The following is a 19361-nucleotide window of genomic DNA, read 5'->3' as shown; positions in this document are numbered from 1 at the left end:
GCCAGTCCAGCTGCCTTAGAATGTCAGAAGGGTGACATTTTTAGTTCTTTTCCTGTCCAACCGCAGGATACAGGACAGGCAGCCCTAAGTGCCGCTTTCTGCACAAATGTTTTTTGATTACAAATATCTAACTAGGTTTGAAATGTTTTATAGAATAAGACAATATTCTTTTCAACAAACTTTTAAAAAAAATGTACAGTTTTGTCGTTTCCACCTCCCCCCTCCCCTGCCCCTGCTTGCGCACCCTCCCCCCCACCGCCCCTCCCCGGCAGCTCAGCCCCACCCGAACAGCCCCTGTTTTCCTTGGTTGTGTTTTGGGGGGGTGCCTGGCACCCCTAGAGATTCAGCTTCATGGCTGACAGGCGAGCATGACAGGGGCTTCACCGATACCCTTGGTAACCGTAGTAGTTCCTGTAGTATCGGTCTCTGTCCTGGGGGTGGTAGTAGTAATTCTGCCACTAGAAGAGAGGGGAAACCCCATCACTCAGAGCCACAGCTGGCCAAGCACGGAGAGGCAGGACACTCATTCCTCTAGTCCTGCCACCCCCGCCCCCATCCCCAGAGGATACTCACATCCCGATTGTACTGTCTGTAATAGTCTCTGTATCTGTTGTACTCATAATCCCGCCCGTAGAATCGATCATAGTCTCCCCTGTATCGATCGTAGAAATTACGGTAACCCTGAGAAAGGAGAAGCGAAGACTGGTGGGCTTTGGGCGTCAGGATCCACTGCCATCCCGTTTTGAGTGAGACACACATCAGAGCTTGACATTATCAACAGGCTTAATCTTCCCAGAATAAATTCTTCCAGAGGAACACATTAAATGGGCAAAACCCTAAGCCCTGAGAAAACAGCCCAAACCACTCTGCTCCCCCAAGCCAGTAGGAATGGCCATCACAACCCAGAGGGAGGAGCAGAAGGAGAGCTGCACTCACCCCTCTGTTTCCAGACTGCCCCCAGTACTGCTGCCCGTAGGCCCGGTTGTCGTAGCCTCGGCGCTGCCCGCCCACTGGAAGAGAAATGGAGAGCGCGCTCACACAGCTGGCATGGGGTCCTGGCTCCACGTCTGAGTGGAAATCAAAAAGTCGGAGCCAAAGGCAATTCTGGGGGAATAGGAAGCCTGTTTCTGTCAGGCTCACACGGTGGTAATTAAGGCACCAGCCAGGAGCTTTTTAAAGAATCTGAAGGGGGGGGGGGGTGGGCAGAGAAATAGAGACACAAGAAAACCAAGCCACCTTGCTTTGGAACCTGCCCAATTCCTGCAAAACATTTAAGATGGCAAAAGGATACATGGCAGAGTTAGAAACAGGAGTAAAAACTGCCATTCGTAGAATCACGGACTTTCAGTCTTGGAAGGGACCCCAGCTATCCTGTACCCCAGACCCATTACTTTATGCGAATGAAAAACAAAGTCTAAATAACAAGCTCCTTAGGGCAGAAACCTGGTATTCCCAGTGCCTGGCACACAGCAGACACTCAGAAGCTTTGCTGACTTACACACACACACACACACACACACACACACACACACACACACACATTTTTAAGGTCAAGTGAATGCACACTGTGGGGTTAACTGACAAACTAGATAGACATGCAGGAGGGAAGTGAATTCTACTACTAGCTTAACTTACTTTGGAACCCCCCCCAAATTACTGAATAATGCATTCACTTTCTGGTCTGCACAGCTGGCTTGATCCAACAGACAAAAGCAGCAAGAAAATTCGGGTTGGGAATCTAACCTCACTGCGTAAGTCCTGAGGACATACTGGAAAAGCGAAGCATGAGGTAAAGTGTGGGGCTCGTATTTAAGAATGAAAAGACACCTGCACGGGAAGCTTGCGCAAACGCTTTTCGAGGACACAAACATTTTTGTTGAAAAGTAACTCCCTTTTGCTGAAGGATTATGGAAGAAGCGCAAGAAGGTGGTTGGTGGGGAGGGAAGGACACAGGAAGCATATGCTCCTATAATATAGAAGATACTTCCTCATTGTCTGGGACTGGACTTGGTTTCCTTAGCCTTTCCCTGTGGCTCCTGCCGTGCGCAGCACAAAGAACAGACTGAGGCAGGGGGGCTGGCAGGTCCCCGGGACTCACCATAGCCTTGGCCTCGGCTTCGGTTCTGCCGGTTGCGCTTGTTTCGGTTGTTTCGGCGGTTTGTCCGCTTCTCGGAGGGGGGCAGCAGCTTCCTTGCCTCCTCCTTGTACTTAGTGACAATGGGCTGAGCTTCCTCCTTCTCCAGCTCCCCGTAGGTCACCTCATCCATATAGTCACATTTTTCAGGCAGAGAGAAGTTGGCTGTAAGAGGAAGGGAGAAGCTTGTGGGAGCTGAAAAGCGCATACACATGCAAGATCTCACCCCAAAAACCCCGCTGTAGGAAGAACGGGATTTTCTATGCACGTGAAGGTGCTGGGTTCATACCCACTGGCTTATCAGAAGTTTCCCCTAAACTGTAACAGTCCCAAGCAAAGGGCTACTTGCAAATTAGATTTACCAGTTCTCAAGGGATCCGTAATAAATTAACAGTGAATTGGGTGAAAGTTTCTTATCAGGACAGATGAAGGTAGCCGGAGGCTAAAAATAACTGAGGAAATTTTGGTTGTTGGTTAGATAACATGCTAAGAGAGACTCCATGAGAAAGTGACCCAAACCAAAAAGCATTTACTTATCTATATGAGGAGAGAACAGGAGACAAGAGTACAAGCGGCCTCATTTACCACTTGTGCATGATGGGCCAGCACATTAGCCGGTCTCTAAACAGCAAGTTCTGAGGGTGAGTCTCAGTGGAATTCAGCTCTATGGGGCTCTCTTGATCCTGAGATGAAGCCAGTCAGCCCTCAGTTTTATAAAACTGAACTAAATTCCTCCAAGGACCTGAATCAGCTATGGACTGGCATGGTTCACTCTGAGTCAACTTGGAGAATCCAGCTCTTAGATGTGTAACTAGCTCCCATGCCTGGGCATTATCAGAAGTTAAACAGCCAGTAGGCGAGCAGACAGGTGGGATGACAGAAGCTAAAGGCAGCAAAGGGGGAAAAAAATCACACTCTAGAGGGAACAAGGGAACAGCAGGAAGTGGGATCAATCAAGATGGTTAATTCTGCCTCACGGAGATGCTGCCATAAGGCTTTGTATCATATTAAAAACTTCAGGCACACACCAAAAACCGAAACAAAAAAACAAGCCTAACGTGATATTAGAAATCAAGACATACTGGTAAGATTGTTCACTCCAAACTCCCCCCCTCCCCCTTAAGATATAAATTCAATGAAGACAAAGCTTCATTTAATTCACTATTCCCCTATGCCTAAAAGAGTACTGGACAAACAGTGAACACCCTTGAAACTTTTACTAAATGAATAATGGAATCAACAAAGCCTCAGTTTTGAGTTTTAATCACCCTGTGGTCAGTCACTACCTCACTTTTTGTATCTTCTCTGGAATGAATCAAGGAGTTACTGCTGGGGCGGCTGGGTGGCTCAGTCGGTTGAGCGTCCGACTTCGGCTCAGGTCATGATCTCACAGCTCGTGAGTTCGAGCCCCGTGTCAGGCTCTGTACTAATAGCTCAGAGCCTGGAGCCTGCTTCTGCGTCTCCCTCTCTCTCTGCCCCTAACCCACTTGCATTCTGTCTCTGTCAAAAATAAATAAACATTAAAAAAAAAAAAAAATTAAAAAAAAAAGGAGTTACTGCTTCTCCAGTCACTCTCCTCATTCATTTACCTACAAGTGCTTCCTTGATTTACTCTTAATTTACCATTAGTTTACTCTTTGGATTACACTTTTATTTTTCAGGTAAGCTCTATGTCCCACCCGGGACTCGAACTCATGACCCTGAGATCAAGAGATGCATGCTCTACCGACTGAGCCAGGTAGGTGCCGCCAGATTTACACTTTAGATGAGGAGAATCGCTCCAAGTGCTAAGAGGCCTTGGAAAGGTGTGCACTGACCAAGGACAGGCTCCCTAACTTGTGTAACATTAGCCCACCTTTCATCTCCAGCATTATAGACTCAGGCACATCATCTCCCTCCACTTCCTTCCTCAACTCCAGCCTCTTCTTCCAATCTTCCTCATTAGGAACAACCACCACCACTTTTCGACAGAAAGTCTTGAACAGCAACAGCTTCCGCCGTTGGCCAGAGTTGTACACGTTACACTAGGGACAGAAAGAACAAGAGATGTTTCAGGAATAAAAATTACCACTCGTATTCAACCGAAACACTTACTGAGCATCTTTTACAAGTGAAGCAAGAAATTAGGGGTCTTATAGACACAATTTCCTCTAATTCTTCAAACTCTATATGACAGGTATTACTCCGTTTCGCACATCAAAAAAACTGAGACTCAGAGACCAAGACTCGTCAAAGGCCACAAACCTAGTTAAGTGGTGGAGCCAGGAATCCACACAAGCTCCACCTCTCTTCCCATTGCCTCTATTATGTGTTTTATAGTCTGGTCCATATACTCTCTGGTAAAAACACGAATAAAAAGGTATCCCTGAATTCCAAAAACATTATGACTCAGTCATAGAACACAACCACTCGGTCATACTTAAGGAACCTGTTTCTGATCCTTAATTCTGTCTCCCTCTACATACGCACCCCGCTTGGACTGTAAGCCGTTTTATCAGATTAAACAGATGCCAAATCTTTCATCTTTGGACCGTCTGTAAAATCAGGTTTCTTGTCAATGTTTTCAACGATACCTGATCAAGAATGAAGTTCCTCTTTGTCCGGGAAGCAATCTGGACCAGCTTACTAAGGCACTGGGAGGCTTGCTGAACTAAAAGGTCTCTGCTTTTGGGGTCCATCTCTGGCTCCTCAAGCCCCTTCATCTGATGAGTTCAAGAGGAAGTGAAGAGAAACACAAGAAGTTATGCAGCAAGTTAAAACCCAAGAGTCACTGGTAAATGCCACCTCTTTTAATGCGATCAAAGCTATCATAGCTATTCATAGCGTATCATTCCTATTCCTCAATGCTGTGAATGCATGCTGTCCACTCCCTAAGAGTCATTTCCATCTTGATCTGGACATGTTCCAGGTTTTATCTGCTTTGAGAAATCTGACAACACAGCAAAAAACAACAACAACAATAACAACAAAAAAAGCCCTAAACATATATTAAGACCAACTCCACCAGGAAAGGGTTATAGGCATTTACTTGGAATCTCCAGAGCAAATACCACAGCTCACCTCTCCTAGCAACTCACCCTCATTTGACTGATCACAGTCTCAGCTCCCAGGACATTGTATCTTTTCTCAGGGTTTTCTTTTGCGTATTTTAGTGCCCACTGGGTCTTTCCAGATCCAGGCAGTCCAACCATCAGAATCACCTACAAGTAAACAGAACCAGGAATGCCATGAAAACTGAGGGTCAGGTTCATAAAGCCCAATTTAAGAACATCATCACCTGCCCAGTCAGGTGAAGCTTTAAGAAAAGCCTTCAAGCCAACCATTCCAAAGCGTAAGTTTTGCACACCGTTTGGCATACCTCACACTGATCTATTGTCTTGGGAGGGACTGCAGTGCGCACACGCTCCTCAACAGGCACAGCATGGATGAACACAAACTCTTCCGGTGGTGGGAAGAAGGGCTCCTCCTTCTGACCAAAGTTTAATTCTACAACACAATTTTTGCAGAGGACATGGGGTAGGAGGGCCCGTTCTGCCAGGGATTCCTTGTTGATCCGGAATGCCACACCTAGGTCTTCTCCATTCTTGGAAAAGGAAAGTTCTACTTCTTCAGCCTCAAAATTCTACAGTGACAACAAACAAGAGCATTCAAGACCTTACAGGAGTTGAGACTGATTAAATCTTGCAATTTAACCTTTAAAAGAAAAACAAAACAAAACAGACTGCTAAACACAACTAAGCAAACAATACATCAAATGCATAGAAGAGTGGGGTGCCTGGGTGGCTCAGTCGGTTAAGCGTCTGACTTCGGCTCAGGGCATGATCTCGCGGTTTGTGAGTTCGAGCCCCACATCGGGCTCTGTGCTGACAGCTCAGAGCCTGGAGCCTGCTTCAGATTCTGTCTCTCTCCATCTCTCAGCCCCTCCCCTGCTCATGCTCTGTGTTTAACGTTAAGTAAACGTTAAAAAAAAGTTTTTTTTAAATGCATAGAAGACAGCAGCTGTTAGGAAGCAAGTTGAATTCCCAGTGCCCTCTACTCACTTCTCGCTAAGAATCCACAACTTTTAGGAGCACTTACAGCAAAGCAGCCAATGACATCATTCTCCCCAAAACTCTGGCCAAATTCCTCAAATTGCCCATTCTCTGCCTTGAGTCCTCGTCCATCGAAACCATAAGAGAATTCATCCTCACCTAGAACAGACAGCAAATTAGTTACCTATACCCAAATTTCCCATGGAATAAACGACACGGCAGCAAACACTAACGATTCAGTTAAAAAGAACGTTACCAAGCTGTGGACGGGAAAAATCAACAGACCATCCAACTCGAAGCAGAGAAACCTCTGTGCAGCCTTCTTTCATCGGGAGATTCTGGGTTACCTGGCCAAGTCAGAAAAGGAACTCTCAGATACTCTGACCAACTCGGGAGCAAAGTCTGAGCTGGAAAGACAAGACTTTTGTATCAACTGAAAACAACTGTCACAACTCAACCTCAGAATACCAGCGATCAGTGAATTTAAACCAAAGCCACGGGGGTCAATTTGTCGGTTACCGAAGCTAAGGTTATCATTCAAGTGTGGTGCCTTTTCTGCATTAATAAAATACTGGGGGGCAGGAACCAGTACGTAGCAGTCTAATAAATAATTTAATAAACAAATGGTCTTAATGAGCTGTATACACTACCTTGGCCTCAAAGCAGACTTTCCCCTTTGTCACACCGTAAGTACTCCTTGCCCCAGACCAAAGGGTGGGGAACTTCTCTGAGAAAAGCGGCTGCCCTCCATAGCGGTCTTTGCTCACTTGAAAATGGAGATCCGAGGTATCTGTTAGAAAGAAACAATCTGTTTATTCCAAAGCCCAACACTTGAAAATCATCAACAGAACGCAAATCTACCCAGGTGTCAAGAATGGATACAAAGTCTCCTATTGCTAAATCTCTTAAAAATCGCAGGCCATGAAGTTTTAATCTCCAAAATCACTTTGGGTTGGTTGAAAACCCCAACCTGTCTGCCTTATACATACACGTGTCCAGGTTCACAAGAGTTTGATCCTCCTCCTCATCTTTTGCCTCTTCTTCAGGGGGTGGTGGAGACTTTGAGCTATAGGTATGAAAGAAAAGCAAATACGGTGTATCCAAAGCCCTCTTCTTTGAGGGGTGTCTGTATCAAGTCTTAAACTATCAGTGAATATAAAATTCCAGCAGACAGCTTCTATCAGCAAATGAGAAAAGAGCAACAGGAGCTTTCAGAGTGGATTCAATCTGAAACTTACGCCTAGAAAAATCTATTGCATTTTTAAGCCACCCCTCTTTCCATACTCTCCAATCAACATCAGGGAGATAACAAATCAGAGCAGACACCCCTTTCAATGAAGGGGACCGTTTCCCTCACCGGCTGTGGTAAGCCTCCTCTCGGAATTCATAGTAAGCTCGGCCATGTTCATCCTTCTCATCCCGCTGTCTCTTTACCCCCCGCCGCTCACCATCTGAGCCTGCTGGTTTTGACTTTTCACTATCTTGGTCATCTCCTACAAAAAGGAGGGAAAGAAAATCAGTTTTCATCTTGGAGCATAGAATAAGCTCAGAACCAATAGAAACTAAAGGGGCTGAGTAGCTGTCTAATCAGAATAGCCAGGTTCTTCCCACTGTATCCACAGAATGTTTTATTTCCAAAGATCATCTTCCTGTCACTGGCTGATTATTTCATAAGAAAAGAAAAGAAAAGAAAGGAAAGAAAAGAAAAGAAAAGAAAAGAAAAGAAAAGAAAAAGAAGAAAAAAGAAAAGAGAAAAGAATGGAAAAGAAAAAAGGATGGACATTATGGGCTAATTACAGTCAAGCAGTAGATAAAAATTGGACAATTTTTGCATTCTAAATTTATCTGCTTAAATCAGGTCAAACTTGCAGATTTTCCCACCAATATGACATTTAAAAAAATCCTCTAAGTCTTTAAAGAATTTCATAGGTTAATTTAATTTTGACTCTTGATTGTCAGGTTTGGATGTAAACTAGGCACTTAATACACATTTTCCAACATTTTCCCACAGCTTCATGATACAGAAGCCTGAGCGTATGTGTCTTTTTTAAAGAGTTTGCCTTTCCAGCTTTACAATGCACAGCTATCCACAGCTTTTACTTGTACAGCAAACAGACTCAGGTGCATATTCACAGCTGTACTTCTATCATGGAATTTTTTTTTTTTTTTTAACTGAAGGTTGCCAAGAGCAAACCATTAAGTCACAAGAGACCCATAAATAATACTGCATCTTTACTGCACATAATTTGGGGTAGAAAGGTGTTGTCGTATATTTAGCAACATTCTCTGCAAGAGGGAAAAAAACTGGACTTTTTCTTCAAGCTTTTGTAGTTTGCAACATTAAGGTTTTCAACAATAATTTCCTTAAAGCGGTCCTTTATCCCTCAACCTTTTTTATCTTCTATTTGGGATACACACGAAGTCAAAGGTTATGTAATGGGATTTTTGTTCCAGGACACAGAACAAACAATCTGCAACTTGCATGTGACTGTCTTAGAAAGGGTTCCAATTATACCATGATTAGTTATAGCAGCCTAAAAAAATGTATTGTAAGAATTAAGGCACCCCACTACACAGCAAGACTTGGAAGCACCTCTAGTTTTCCTGCCTACTCTCACAGATAATTACGGATTTGGTCTAACCATCCAATCACTTCAAAAGAAGAGAGAGAAAGGTCACTAACTCCCTGGGCAACTCTACACACTCTCTTCCACGAGGTTATTCCGTGAACCCCCCGACACCTCAATAGTTCCAATTCAGGAAGTCAGGGACCTAAAATTTAAAAATGCTTTAAGTGCACAGCCAATCCACAAATTTGTCCATCGGCAGACTCAGTGGAAAAATTAAAACTTAATCATAAGAATTCAAGCAAGGTAAAACATCTAGCCAACTGGTGTTAACTAACTTACTCTAAACGCACTAGATTAAGACTTTCCCTTCACTAGTTAACTATTAAGCTCCACACCCTCAAACCACAGGCTGCTAAAGCAGGAGCAAGGTTAGATTTTCAGATTCACTGTGTGGCTCAAGCGCCAGTAACGTGATGGAGCGGACTTTGGCGAACTTCGCCTATTGCTTAATATTTTTAAGGCGGAAATACCAATAGGTAACCCAAAGGCCAAAGCCTCCAACAGTCCTGTCTGGCTGTCCCTGCAATAGCCAATTTTTCATCGCATTCCCGCTTTAGGAAAAGATAACCAATACGGCGGGAGACTGCTCCACAGGTAGCTCACAAGCAGTTCGCATGCAAAATCGCTCACTTCCATCCACCACCGCCAAGGAACCAAGTTAGGCAGGAAGCTCCCTCTTGCAGAGAGGGGGGCCGCCAGAGGCAGTCAAACCCTCCAGAAAGGTGGGTAGAGAACGAAAGCCACCTCCCCTGGGGAGAGAGTCCCACCAAAAGGCGATGGGAATCTTGCGCTTTCGGGCAAGCGAGAACAAGGAAACGGACCCCGCAGTGCATGGCTGACTGCTGGGTCGGGGCAGTTTGGAGCCGGGCTCCGCTACCAGCTCCTCACCCTGTTCCTCTGCGGCCTTGTCACCCGGAGCTTCGGATCCTGGTGTCTCGTCCCCGCTCCGCTCCTCCGGCTCGTCTTCCTCCCCCTTGCCGGTGCCCTGCTCTTCGCCACCATTTACCCCACCTGACCCGGCCGTGGCCTCCTCTGCCGGCTTCTCGGAAGCATCGGGCTCGGCCGCGGCCTCCATGGCTGCCGCCTCCGGGGGCTCCGGCGGCGGCTGCGCGGCCTGGCCCGAGGCCTGGGCAGGAGGTGGCTCTTCGTCCTCGTCCTCAAGCAGCGCCTCCTCGTCCTCCTCCTCCTCTTCTTCGTCCTCCTCCTCGTCCCCGCCCGGGCCACCGCCCGACGCGGCCACAGGCCGAGGCTCCGCCTTGCAGGCCCCGCCGGGCCCGGCCCCGCCACCGCCGGCCTCGTCCTCGAGCATCTCGGCGTCCAGCGCCTCCTGCAGCCGCTGCGCCAGATCCACCTTGAGGCCGCGCGAGTCCAGGCCCCGCCGCTGCAGCTCAGACCGCAGCTCGGTCACTTTCAGCCGCTTCACCTCCATCGCCACCGCCGCCTCCTCCGCCTCCCGCCGCCTCCTCCCCTGCGAACCGTCGACCGAGCCCGACCGCGCAGGCGCCGCCGCCGCCCGCCTCCGCCTCACGCGCCAGCACTGAGCCCGCGCGAGCGAGCGCACGCACGTACGCACGCAGGCACGAAGGCCGCGCGCAGCCTCCGCTACGTAGTGTTTGTTTCTCCCTCTCCTCCCCTCCCCCTTTCGGCTCACTGAGCCCAAAACAACGCAGCGGGGAACAGCTTTCCTTCCTGCCCCCTCGGTTCCCCTGCCGCGGGCGGGCGCGCGCCGAGGACGACCGATTTCCCTCCCCTTACCTCCCGCCCCCTCTCACCCCTGGGCCAATCGCCGCCAGTGATTCCACCGCGCAGCCGCACCGGAGCCGGAGCCGGGAAGGACTGGCTACGGCTCAAGTGCCTCGTAGCACGGCGGCGTGTGCGCGCCCGCCTTCCGTACTTCCAGCCATGGGCTCTGCGCAGACGCCCGGAGCTCCCTTCCTGCACGCCCCTCCCACCCCGTCACCACCCTTACTCCCGTCTGGCTTCCGATCGAGCTGTCGTCTAAAGTCTTGCTAGTCTTTCTTCCCTACTGGCTATACGTCCCCCCCAGCTTCTTGAGAGTTAAAAAAAAAAAAAGCCCAGGAGGGATGCTGTAGCGACTTTAAAGCCGCCTAGCAATTGTCTGTTTAGTAAACAAAGGGCTTCCTCAAACTAAGGAATACAGCGACACCCTCCCCCCCACCCCGGCCCTCTTCTCTGAATCCTTTAACTTCTCTACCCAGCAACAGACGCCCGGACCTCGCCTTTTAGCTTTCTTATTGGCCAACTTGAATCGTCATCTGCAATTCTGATTGGTCATCCGTGATCGGCCGGATTCTTCCAATTGGCGAAGCTGACGGGAGATTTCCCCGCCGCCCCGCCCCGGGTTGATCTGCAGGGGGCTGTAGAGGCGGGGTAGCTTCTGCGGGATTATTTTTCCGGGGCCGCTTTTGATTGGACGGTGTGGCGCATTGCGCGCGACCCTTCAGATACCAAACTGCCGAGACGTCGGTCCCGGTCGTCTAAGTGCTTCCGCCCGTAAACCGAAGCCGAGGGGGAGACTTCCGTGCTTGGGTATTTGCAGAGGGCGAGGGGTTGGCCGCGGAGCTTGGTGGGCTTGTAACTGAGCTGCTCTGCGGCCGCGCCAGCTTAAGCCTGTGAGTTGGTTGCACAAACCACATTCAGCTCGGTCCCCAGCTTCTGATACCGACATAAACAAATGCTTATTTAATACGCGCAAAAAAAGACCAGGAGTGGTGGCAAGCCCCGTAGACCTCTTTTAGCAGTTGTCCCCGCCTATTCCCTTCCACTTCCGGGTCAAGAAGGTGTGTCCAAGAGAAAGGAGGAAGCAAATTCCGCCGGCATTCCCACGCCTGCCACAGTTCCTTAGCCCGGCCCTTCCTTTTTCGGGAGGGTCTCTTCACCCCGGAGTCTCCTCTTTATGAAATCACTTAATCTCTGGCTTTGCTGTTCCCACATCCTCTCCCTGATTAGTCCTGTACGTTTAAAGATTGAAAATTACTACAGAGAAGAGACAAGTAAAACTCATTCCCGGGGGGCGTCCTGGAGAAGGCTAATTTCCTGCCTTCTTAAATCGGCTATCTAAATCAGTTGTTTTGCTCCCATCTCCAGAGCTTCAATTGCTCTTTCGCGTCCCAATTCCACAAGAGCTCTGGGCGACAAAAAGTTATGGAGAAGCGCCTGCAGGAGGCTCAACTGTACAAGGAGAAAGGGAACCAACGTTACCGAGAAGGGAAGTACCGAGATGCTGTAAGTAGGTACCATCGAGCTCTGCTTCAGCTGCGGGGTCTGGATCCAAGTCTGCCCTCCCCGATACCTAATCTAGGACCTCAGGGCCCGGCCCTCACACCTGAACAAGAGAACATACTGCACACCACCCAGACAGACTGCTACAACAATCTAGCTGGTAAGAACAGGGCTGAAGGGTGGGTAGAGTATCAGGGCAGGCACATGAAAATCTGTGAACATTAGGGAAAAGCACGGGTGTGCTTTTCTGCTGTCATGTACTTATTCTGCCATGAATCGAAATACATTTCCAATCTATGGGCCTCTAAATGAGTTTCTATAGAGCCATGCTTCTCAAACTTAACCTGGAGAGTTTGTTAACTCAGCCCCACCCCTAGAGATTCCGATTTAATGGAGCTGAGTGGGAGAGGCACTACCGATTTGCATTTCTAACAAATTTCCAGGTGATGCTGATAGGTTTAGGGAATTTTGCACGCTCTAGAACAAACACTGAACTTATGTTTAGGGCGTTGTTTCTTTAATATTTATAATAAAGGAAAGAAGGCATTTGCTCCAGCGGGTGGTGTGAGACATTATTAGATGTTTGGACAGCTTTTGTTCGTTTTTCTCCTTCCTTTAAATCAGTTCCTGGATAACTAGGATCTCCCATCTCCATATGAACTTGGGTGAAGAGATGGATGCCAGAATCTGTATCACTAGGATTGATCTACTAAAAGAAAGGAGACTTCGTAGAGGTCTGTTCTATGGCAGGCAAAATAATCATGGAGCTAATTAAATTATTTTGGAGTATATTAAAGCATTCTAATGACCCCAGCTGAGGCTATGGAAATTATTAGGGTTAGTTTTTATACTTCGTAATGGTTGTTTAAAAGAGCTAATTAAATTATTTTGGAGTATATTAAAGCATTCTAATGACCCCATCTGAGGCTATGGAAATTATTAGGGTTAGTTTTTATACTTCGTCATGGTTGTTTAAAAGTGATTTTTTTTTTTTTTTTTTTTTTACTACAGTAGTTTTCCTCTATGGTTTGGTGAAAATTAGGTTTTTTACAGTGTGAGTCCAGTGCTACTCTCAGATTCAGGTAACAATAGTCATTATGGTAGCTAATGTTTCAATTCATTAAGTTCAATTACTTATTGGGTACTAAGGATATAGGAGTATAATAAGGTAAAGAGTGCTGCTCTCTCGGAACATATATTCAAGTAAGGGAGATGGACAATTAACAAAGGTAACATACATATTATATTGGAAGATGGCAAGTGCTGTGGAAAGGAATAAAGCAGATGGGCACAGTGAGTGCCACAGGCATGGGAATGTTCACTTTTAAAGAGAGTGATCAGCCAGTGTCTTCACTCTCCAGGTGGACCTGAAGTCAAAGCCTATGGCTTAGCCATCCATAGAGCGTCCACTTGGGAGTGCTTGGGAGATGCTCCATAAAGAACTTACTGGATTAGCCATTTTCACTTATTGAGTGCCTGTGACACGTGGGGCAGTTTATGTACAATATCTCTCATCTTCAAATTCTACAAGATACTTGTGATCCCCATTTTACTGATAAGGTAATGAGATCGGCTCGCTGCTGAAAATCCTCCAATGGCATTTCATTAGACTTAGGGAAAAAACCCAAACTCTGACCCTCACCTTCAGGGCCTGACATGGTCTGGCTCCTCCAATACACGGAATTTGCGAAACACATTTCTACCTTCCAGCTTTATAGAATTTCTTCTTTCTCAGCTAGAATGCCCCGTCCCTTGAATGACCCTTGTCATTCAGATCTTGGGTCAAAAGTCACTTTCTTCGAGAGTCTTCGATAATCAAGCATGACTCTGGCTTCATTCACTTCATCCCAATACAGTTCTGTTTTTTTGTTTTTTGGGTTTTTTTTTTTTTTTTTTCAAAGCAATTTAGAAAATCCGTTTGTTTATTGTGTACTCCTTCTACTTGGGGACTAGGATGTGAGTGGTGTTTACTCATCAAGAGGTCTGCCTTGTTCCTCTTACCCACTGCTCCTAGCTCTCCCCAGCCTGTGGTCGGTGCTGCAGAACCAGTTGTCAGATAATGAATGAAGCTACAGTAATGGGTTAGTTAAGTATAAACCATATGACCACTTGGTGGGGATGTTGTAGAAGGGATGCAGACATAAGCCCAGGCCCTTTAAGTCCTCGGAAGCCCTGATTCTCCTTTCTTCTCAGCACCATGATTAAATAATACCATGTTTAATTCCTACAGTCATGAAATAGGGAGCACGTTTCTCTTCTTAATTATAGAAAGGCTGAGCATTGTCTCCTAAACAGATTTGGATTTCAAAGTCCCATTATGTAATCCAAGGGAATAGTGAGTAATATATCATCATTTTTAATGATGGGGACGCCTAGGTGGCTCAGTCGGTTGGGCGTCTGACTTCGGCTCAGGTCACGATCTTGCAGTCTGTGGGTTCGCGCCCTGCGTTAGGCTCTGTGCTGACAGCTCAGAGCCTGGAGCCTGCTTCGGATTCTGTGTCTCCCTCTCTCTCTCTGCCCCTCCCCTGCTCATGCTCTGTCTCTCTCTGTCTCAAAAATAAATAAAAACGTTAAAAAAAAATTTTTTTTAAATGACGATTTGGGAATTAGAGAGTCCTTGGTTCAAATTTCTTATTCCACCCAGAAGCTGTAGGATCTTCGACAAGTTCCTTTACGTCTCTGAGCCTTGATTTCTTTGTCCACTAAATGGCGATAGTAACACTTAACCAATTTCGTAGCGTGGATGAGAAGATTAAATGAGATAAAGCACAAAGCACGGTGCTGCTATTTCCTCACACAATTGATGGCAGCCATTGTTGTTTGTAAAGCTGCAGTGTGATAATTGTGGTTAGATGGAGGGCTCAAGATGGAGAGCCTTGGGTAGAAGAGAAACAGAGAAGAAGAATTTTAAACACATTTTAAAGTATGTTCCTGTCAGTTTTATAGCTGGGCCTAACCCACCAGTAGGCACATAATAAGCGTTCAGTAGATATTAAAGTTGATTAGAAGGCATGTAATGCTTTTGTTCACTGTTGCATCCCCAGTGCCTAGAAGAAAGTCTGGCCCATGGTAGACCTTTGGATGTATTAGTTGGGTGAGTGAATGTTGTTGGTATCGTCCTCTGTTTGATGCAGCCTTGAGTTGGCCACTAGAACTTCACGTAATAAGTCCCTCTTTGCTCTTCTGTCTTCTTTTCATTTGGCCTGTTAGCCTGTCTCCTTCAGATGGAGCCAGTAAACTACGAACGAGTGAAAGAATACAGTCAGAAAGTCCTGGAACGACAGCCTGATAATGCCAAGGCCTTGTATCGGGCCGGAGTGGCCTTTTTTCATCTGCAGGACTATGACCAGGCTCAGCACTACCTCCTGGCTGCTGTCAATAGGCAGCCAAAAGGTGAGAGAGAAGGGGACCGAAGTGGTAAGGACAAATGAAATTGTCTTGCTGAGGTGGTATCGGTGGAAGGGGGGATTTATTTTACTTCTTTCAATTTACCGAATTTTTAAAAAGCTTATTTATTTTGCAAGAGAGCGAGCGAGCACATGCATGCACACGAACGGGGTACAGGGCAGAGAGAGGGGGAAGGAGAAGGAGAATCCCAAGCGGGCTCCACGCTGTTAGCGCAGAGCTCGATGCGGGGCTCGATCTCATGAACTGTGAGATGATGACCTGAGCCAAAATCAAGAGCCGGGTGCTTAACTGACTGAGCCACCCAGGCGCCCCTTGAAATTTTTTCGACTAGGTAATAATATATTCGTATAGTTCAAAATTCAAAAAGTCTGAAGAGGTGTTTGTGAGAAACTGGCCTTCTTCTATTCCTGTATTCTTGCCTCCACAAGAAAGCAATATTGTACACCCTCCAGAAGTATTATGCTTCACCAGGCATACACACCATCTCCCTTCCTTCCCCCGGTGAAAGAGATTGTAAAGCATTGTTTTTCAAGTTTCTGTTCCGAGATTGTAACTGAAATAGGATCTGTATTCCAATCAATATACTTGCTGATCCTCCTTTCTGCCAGTTCCCCAGCTGGGTCTGGCCTTGGCCTTAGCTATCATTTTATTCTTTTAGCTCCGCTAAGCCCAGGTATGACCCAGAAAAGGGGCAGGCCTACCTAGAGAGAATTTGAGACTTGGTACTTGTTTCCAAGGCAGAGATACCGCGAAGCGGATAACAGACTCACTCCTGTGTTGGTGGTTCAGCACTGAAAATTCTCTCCCATTTTGCATTCTGGCTCAGAGTGGCTACTAGATGCTAGAGGTAGAGGGTCCCCCAGGGTAACGATGCAGCAAAAATTCTCTAAATGATTGGGGGAGGGGGAGACACCTGGCTAGCTCAGTCGGTGGAGCAGGTGACTCTTGATCTCAGGGATGTGGGTTTCGAGCCCCCATGGTGGGTGTAGAGATTACTTAAAAATAAAACCTTTAAAATCTTTAAAATCAAAATGAAATAAATGAATGGGAAAGCCACTGTGAATTAATAAAGACATAAAACATGAGGCATTTGCTCGTGTTTCTTACCTTCAAGTACATAGATGAACTGCAGCCATGTAGAGTATTTTAGAGGCTCTGCTGTAACAATAACTGTTTCTTCAAGCTCTTTTTCATGATCAGGTTAAGAACCAGCCAGCCCTGACCGTACAGAGATTTTTCTCCCTGGACAGAGATTTTTTTTTTTTTAATTCAAAGTGGTATTAATGAATGAGATTGACTGTTGCAAAGAATAGTTGTGATCTATTCAGATCTTACAAAGATTTTTAAAATCAGAAGTATGTGTGGGGTTGGGGAGATGGCAGCAGAGTAGGAGGACCCTGGGCTCGCCTCGTCCCACGAATGCAGCTAGAGAACTATCAAATCATCCTTAATACCCCAGAAATCAACCTGAGGCCTGGCAGAACAAACCCCGCAACTAAAGATAGAGAAGAGGTTACATCGAAGAAGGGCCAAAATAGCATTTAAAGTCATATACCCACGCTTATGTGTATTTCTTCACAGGAAGATTCCTGGACTTTGGAGAGTAAAAAATACTCTGCATGTTTTATAGATACGAACAAACTTATTTTCCCAGAGAATATATTTATTCTGATACTTACAGAATCAGTAATAAGTAAGCTCGAATGATTCCAGATTCAGAAATCTGGTTCTCCTCAAACCCACTTTCTATAGGAAGTCCTTTGAAAGATTGGAGTCTTGATTCAAAATAATAGTGCTGGTTTTTATCGTTTATGTGGAATGTCCTTTGCGGTTATCTCTGATGTATTTTTGTAAAATAACCTCATCCCTAAAGTGGGGGGTTAAAATGCTAACTTGCATAAACCAGTGACAAGAACTTGGTATTTTCCCTAAGTATTCATAATCAGTATGTTTGTTTTGAACGTTTTAAAGGGACTTGTTTATTATTTTTATCCACGCCTAAAAAAATATCTGACTCTATAAAAGTCAGAAGTTGTGGCGGGGAAAGAAGTGTGTGAACAATCCTTTCCTACCACAAGGTGTGATCATGTTCTAACTGTGTCTCTAATTGCCTCCTTTGCCCTATTCTAAGACGCCAATGTCCGGCGGTACCTCCAGCTAACTCAGTCGGAACTCAGTAGCTACCATCAGAAGGAGAAACAGCTGTACCTGGGCATGTTTGGTTAACAAAAGAAGAAAGACGCTCCTCTACTTGAACTTAGGTGAACCATTAAAGACCCATCGAGGGGAAACCTGAGCCTCAGCAAGAGAAATTAACCCCATACCTCTGACCCAGGTGGATTTCTGTTTTCTTTCTAGCTCTGCACAAACTCTTTGGCACTTAAGCAGGCTGTGTCTTTTTTTTGCCTGTCCATCTACGTATTTGTATAGCTTTCCATACGTGATATTCTTGGAGATGTTTGCTTTGAGAAATACAATCAGCTATATGTGAAATAATCCTGTCTATGGCATAGATTTTAACGATAGATGTTGTTAGATGTGTCCGTATGCAGAGGAAAAAGCTCATAAGGATGAAATCATGATCACAAAGTTTTTTCTTTGCTTCCTCAGCTTCCCAAAGCCAAAGTTACATAGGCCACAACCCGGGAAATATATTTTTTTGTGAAAATAGACAATTACAAGTTGGACCCACATAACAAACGATTTGAAATTAACCATTTTGATTAAATCAAATTCCTTATGTACATTCAGACCTCTGCCCCACAAAAGTATCTGGTTCCTATTTTTTCTGGTGATAATTTCTAGTCCCTGGTATTGTTCATACTCAGATCATTCATACAATATGCTTATTTATTTTTTTCATTAAACTCTTCTATCTTAAAACCTTGAGTCAAGCATTTAAGTATTTAATAATTCTTCAGCCTCGTGCCAAAAAACCCCCCAAACCCTAAGTAAACATTTTCTTTTTTAACGGGTGCATATCTATAGTATGCTCATTTCTCTAAAAAAAAAGGGTGGGGCAGAGGGGACAGGTTGCTGCGTCTTCTTGAAACAATACCATGAAAGAGCAGGATAAAAACATCAGTCTGTTCTTTCCCCATCACCTTGTATTATGCAAAAGCTCAGTTCCTTACAGAGGAGGGAAATGAGGAAGAGTTCTCCTTCCCTAGTGCTTAAGCTCCCCATGGAACTTTCTGGAAGTTTTGTCAGTGCAGGCTGTGGACCCGGTACAGTCATGTCTCCGTAGGAAGTTCCATCGACCAGGAGATCCTTTGCCATTTTGTGCGCTTGTTGTGAATAATGTTCACAGTGTATTATGGGTAGAGGCAGTAAGCATGTGTCGCTAGCCATTACATAAGGACAGATTTCAGAAAGAACAATAAAAACAATCCCAAGTCCTCTGTATTGCCAAGTGTGCATGAGTTTTCCATTTATCAGTAATGCCCCCTCCCAATGAGCCAGGCTCCGCTCTGCGTCTCCCATACCCCTTAAATAATACAACTTACAATAAAAAGCTTTTCTACCAAATAATCTTGTGAGTCTAAGGACAGAACTAACGAAAATAGAGTATTTCATTCCTTTCCCAAGCTGCTTACATTTCTAAGCCTAGGTTGTTGACAAAATTATGTCATGGTTGCATGTTTGCTTTGGGCAAGTTTTGCTGATTTTCTTCTTCTCTTTGTTTCCCCCCCCCCCCCCCCCCAAAGACTAAGCTATCTTCTGCATCAATGAGGAAAAATAAAACTGATAATTCAAAAATTGTATTTTAGATCAGGCAGTATTCCTTCATTTGTATGTAGATAATGGACTGACCTATATTTTATTTCCTGAGTTTAAGCCTACTCCCTTGCAATTAAAAAAAAAAAAAAGCATTTAAAAACTGAAAAAAATAACAAAATAAAAACATATTTTAGG

The 19361-nt window shown here is 45.6% G+C and overlaps 2 protein-coding genes across 7 annotated transcripts; one reads left to right on the top strand and one right to left on the bottom strand.

Moving 5' to 3' along the window:
• Window positions 1–261: 261 nt before the first annotated feature.
• On the bottom strand, window positions 262–10657 carry HNRNPUL2 (heterogeneous nuclear ribonucleoprotein U like 2). Of its 2 annotated transcripts, XM_049644517.1 has the most exons (14): window positions 9684–10657; window positions 7523–7658; window positions 7155–7231; window positions 6816–6955; window positions 6422–6512; window positions 6212–6324; window positions 5493–5756; window positions 5212–5334; window positions 4708–4836; window positions 3990–4158; window positions 2099–2299; window positions 937–1010; window positions 574–681; window positions 262–458 (listed from the first exon to the last, which is right to left on the bottom strand). In XM_049644517.1, the coding sequence occupies exons 1-14, from the start codon at window positions 10222–10224 to the stop codon at window positions 381–383; spliced, it is 2244 nt and encodes a 747-aa protein (XP_049500474.1). In that variant the 5' UTR covers window positions 10225–10657; the 3' UTR covers window positions 262–380. The 2 variants fall into 2 exon arrangements, with proteins under 2 accessions (XP_049500474.1, XP_049500482.1); XM_049644525.1 differs by lacking the exons at window positions 262–458; window positions 937–1010 and having other exon boundaries at window positions 588–681.
• A 116-nt stretch (window positions 10658–10773) lies between these two features.
• TTC9C (tetratricopeptide repeat domain 9C) lies at window positions 10774–19146 on the top strand. Of its 5 annotated transcripts, none has more exons than XM_049644552.1 (4): window positions 10774–11345; window positions 11904–12198; window positions 15249–15431; window positions 17578–19146. In XM_049644552.1, the coding sequence occupies exons 2-4, from the start codon at window positions 11961–11963 to the stop codon at window positions 17670–17672; spliced, it is 516 nt and encodes a 171-aa protein (XP_049500509.1). In that variant the 5' UTR covers window positions 10774–11345; window positions 11904–11960; the 3' UTR covers window positions 17673–19146. The 5 variants fall into 5 exon arrangements, with proteins under 5 accessions (XP_049500509.1, XP_049500517.1, XP_049500493.1 ...); XM_049644560.1 differs by lacking the exon at window positions 10774–11345 and adding an exon at window positions 11346–11428; XM_049644536.1 differs by lacking the exon at window positions 10774–11345 and adding an exon at window positions 11439–11769.
• The last annotated feature ends 215 nt before the right edge of the window (window positions 19147–19361 follow it).

Source organism: Panthera uncia, chromosome D1 (assembly GCF_023721935.1).
Source record: "Panthera uncia isolate 11264 chromosome D1, Puncia_PCG_1.0, whole genome shotgun sequence".
Taxonomy (NCBI): domain Eukaryota; kingdom Metazoa; phylum Chordata; class Mammalia; order Carnivora; family Felidae; genus Panthera; species Panthera uncia.
The sequence above is the reverse complement of the archived record's forward strand: the minus strand, read 5'-3'. Positions and strand labels throughout refer to the sequence as shown.

Bases quoted from the DNA above. Each gene is read 5' to 3' on its own strand.
- HNRNPUL2 (XM_049644517.1), bottom strand. From the start codon at position 10,224: ATGGAGGTGAAGCGGCTGAAAGTGACCGAGCTGCGGTCTGAGCTGCAG. The intron at 7,659-9,683 runs GTGAGGAGCTGG...TCCTTTTTGTAG, and splicing joins CAAGGCCGCAGAGGAACAGG to GAGATGACCAAGATAGTGAA. The intron at 7,232-7,522 runs GTGAGGGAAACG...TCATACCTATAG, and splicing joins GAGGAGGCTTACCACAGCCG to CTCAAAGTCTCCACCACCCC.
- TTC9C (XM_049644536.1), top strand. From the start codon at position 11,713: ATGAAATCACTTAATCTCTGGCTTTGCTGTTCCCACATCCTCTCCCTG. The intron at 11,770-11,903 runs GTACGTTTAAAG...TCCCATCTCCAG, and splicing joins TCCTCTCCCTGATTAGTCCT to AGCTTCAATTGCTCTTTCGC. The intron at 12,199-15,248 runs GTAAGAACAGGG...TTGGCCTGTTAG, and splicing joins CTGCTACAACAATCTAGCTG to CCTGTCTCCTTCAGATGGAG.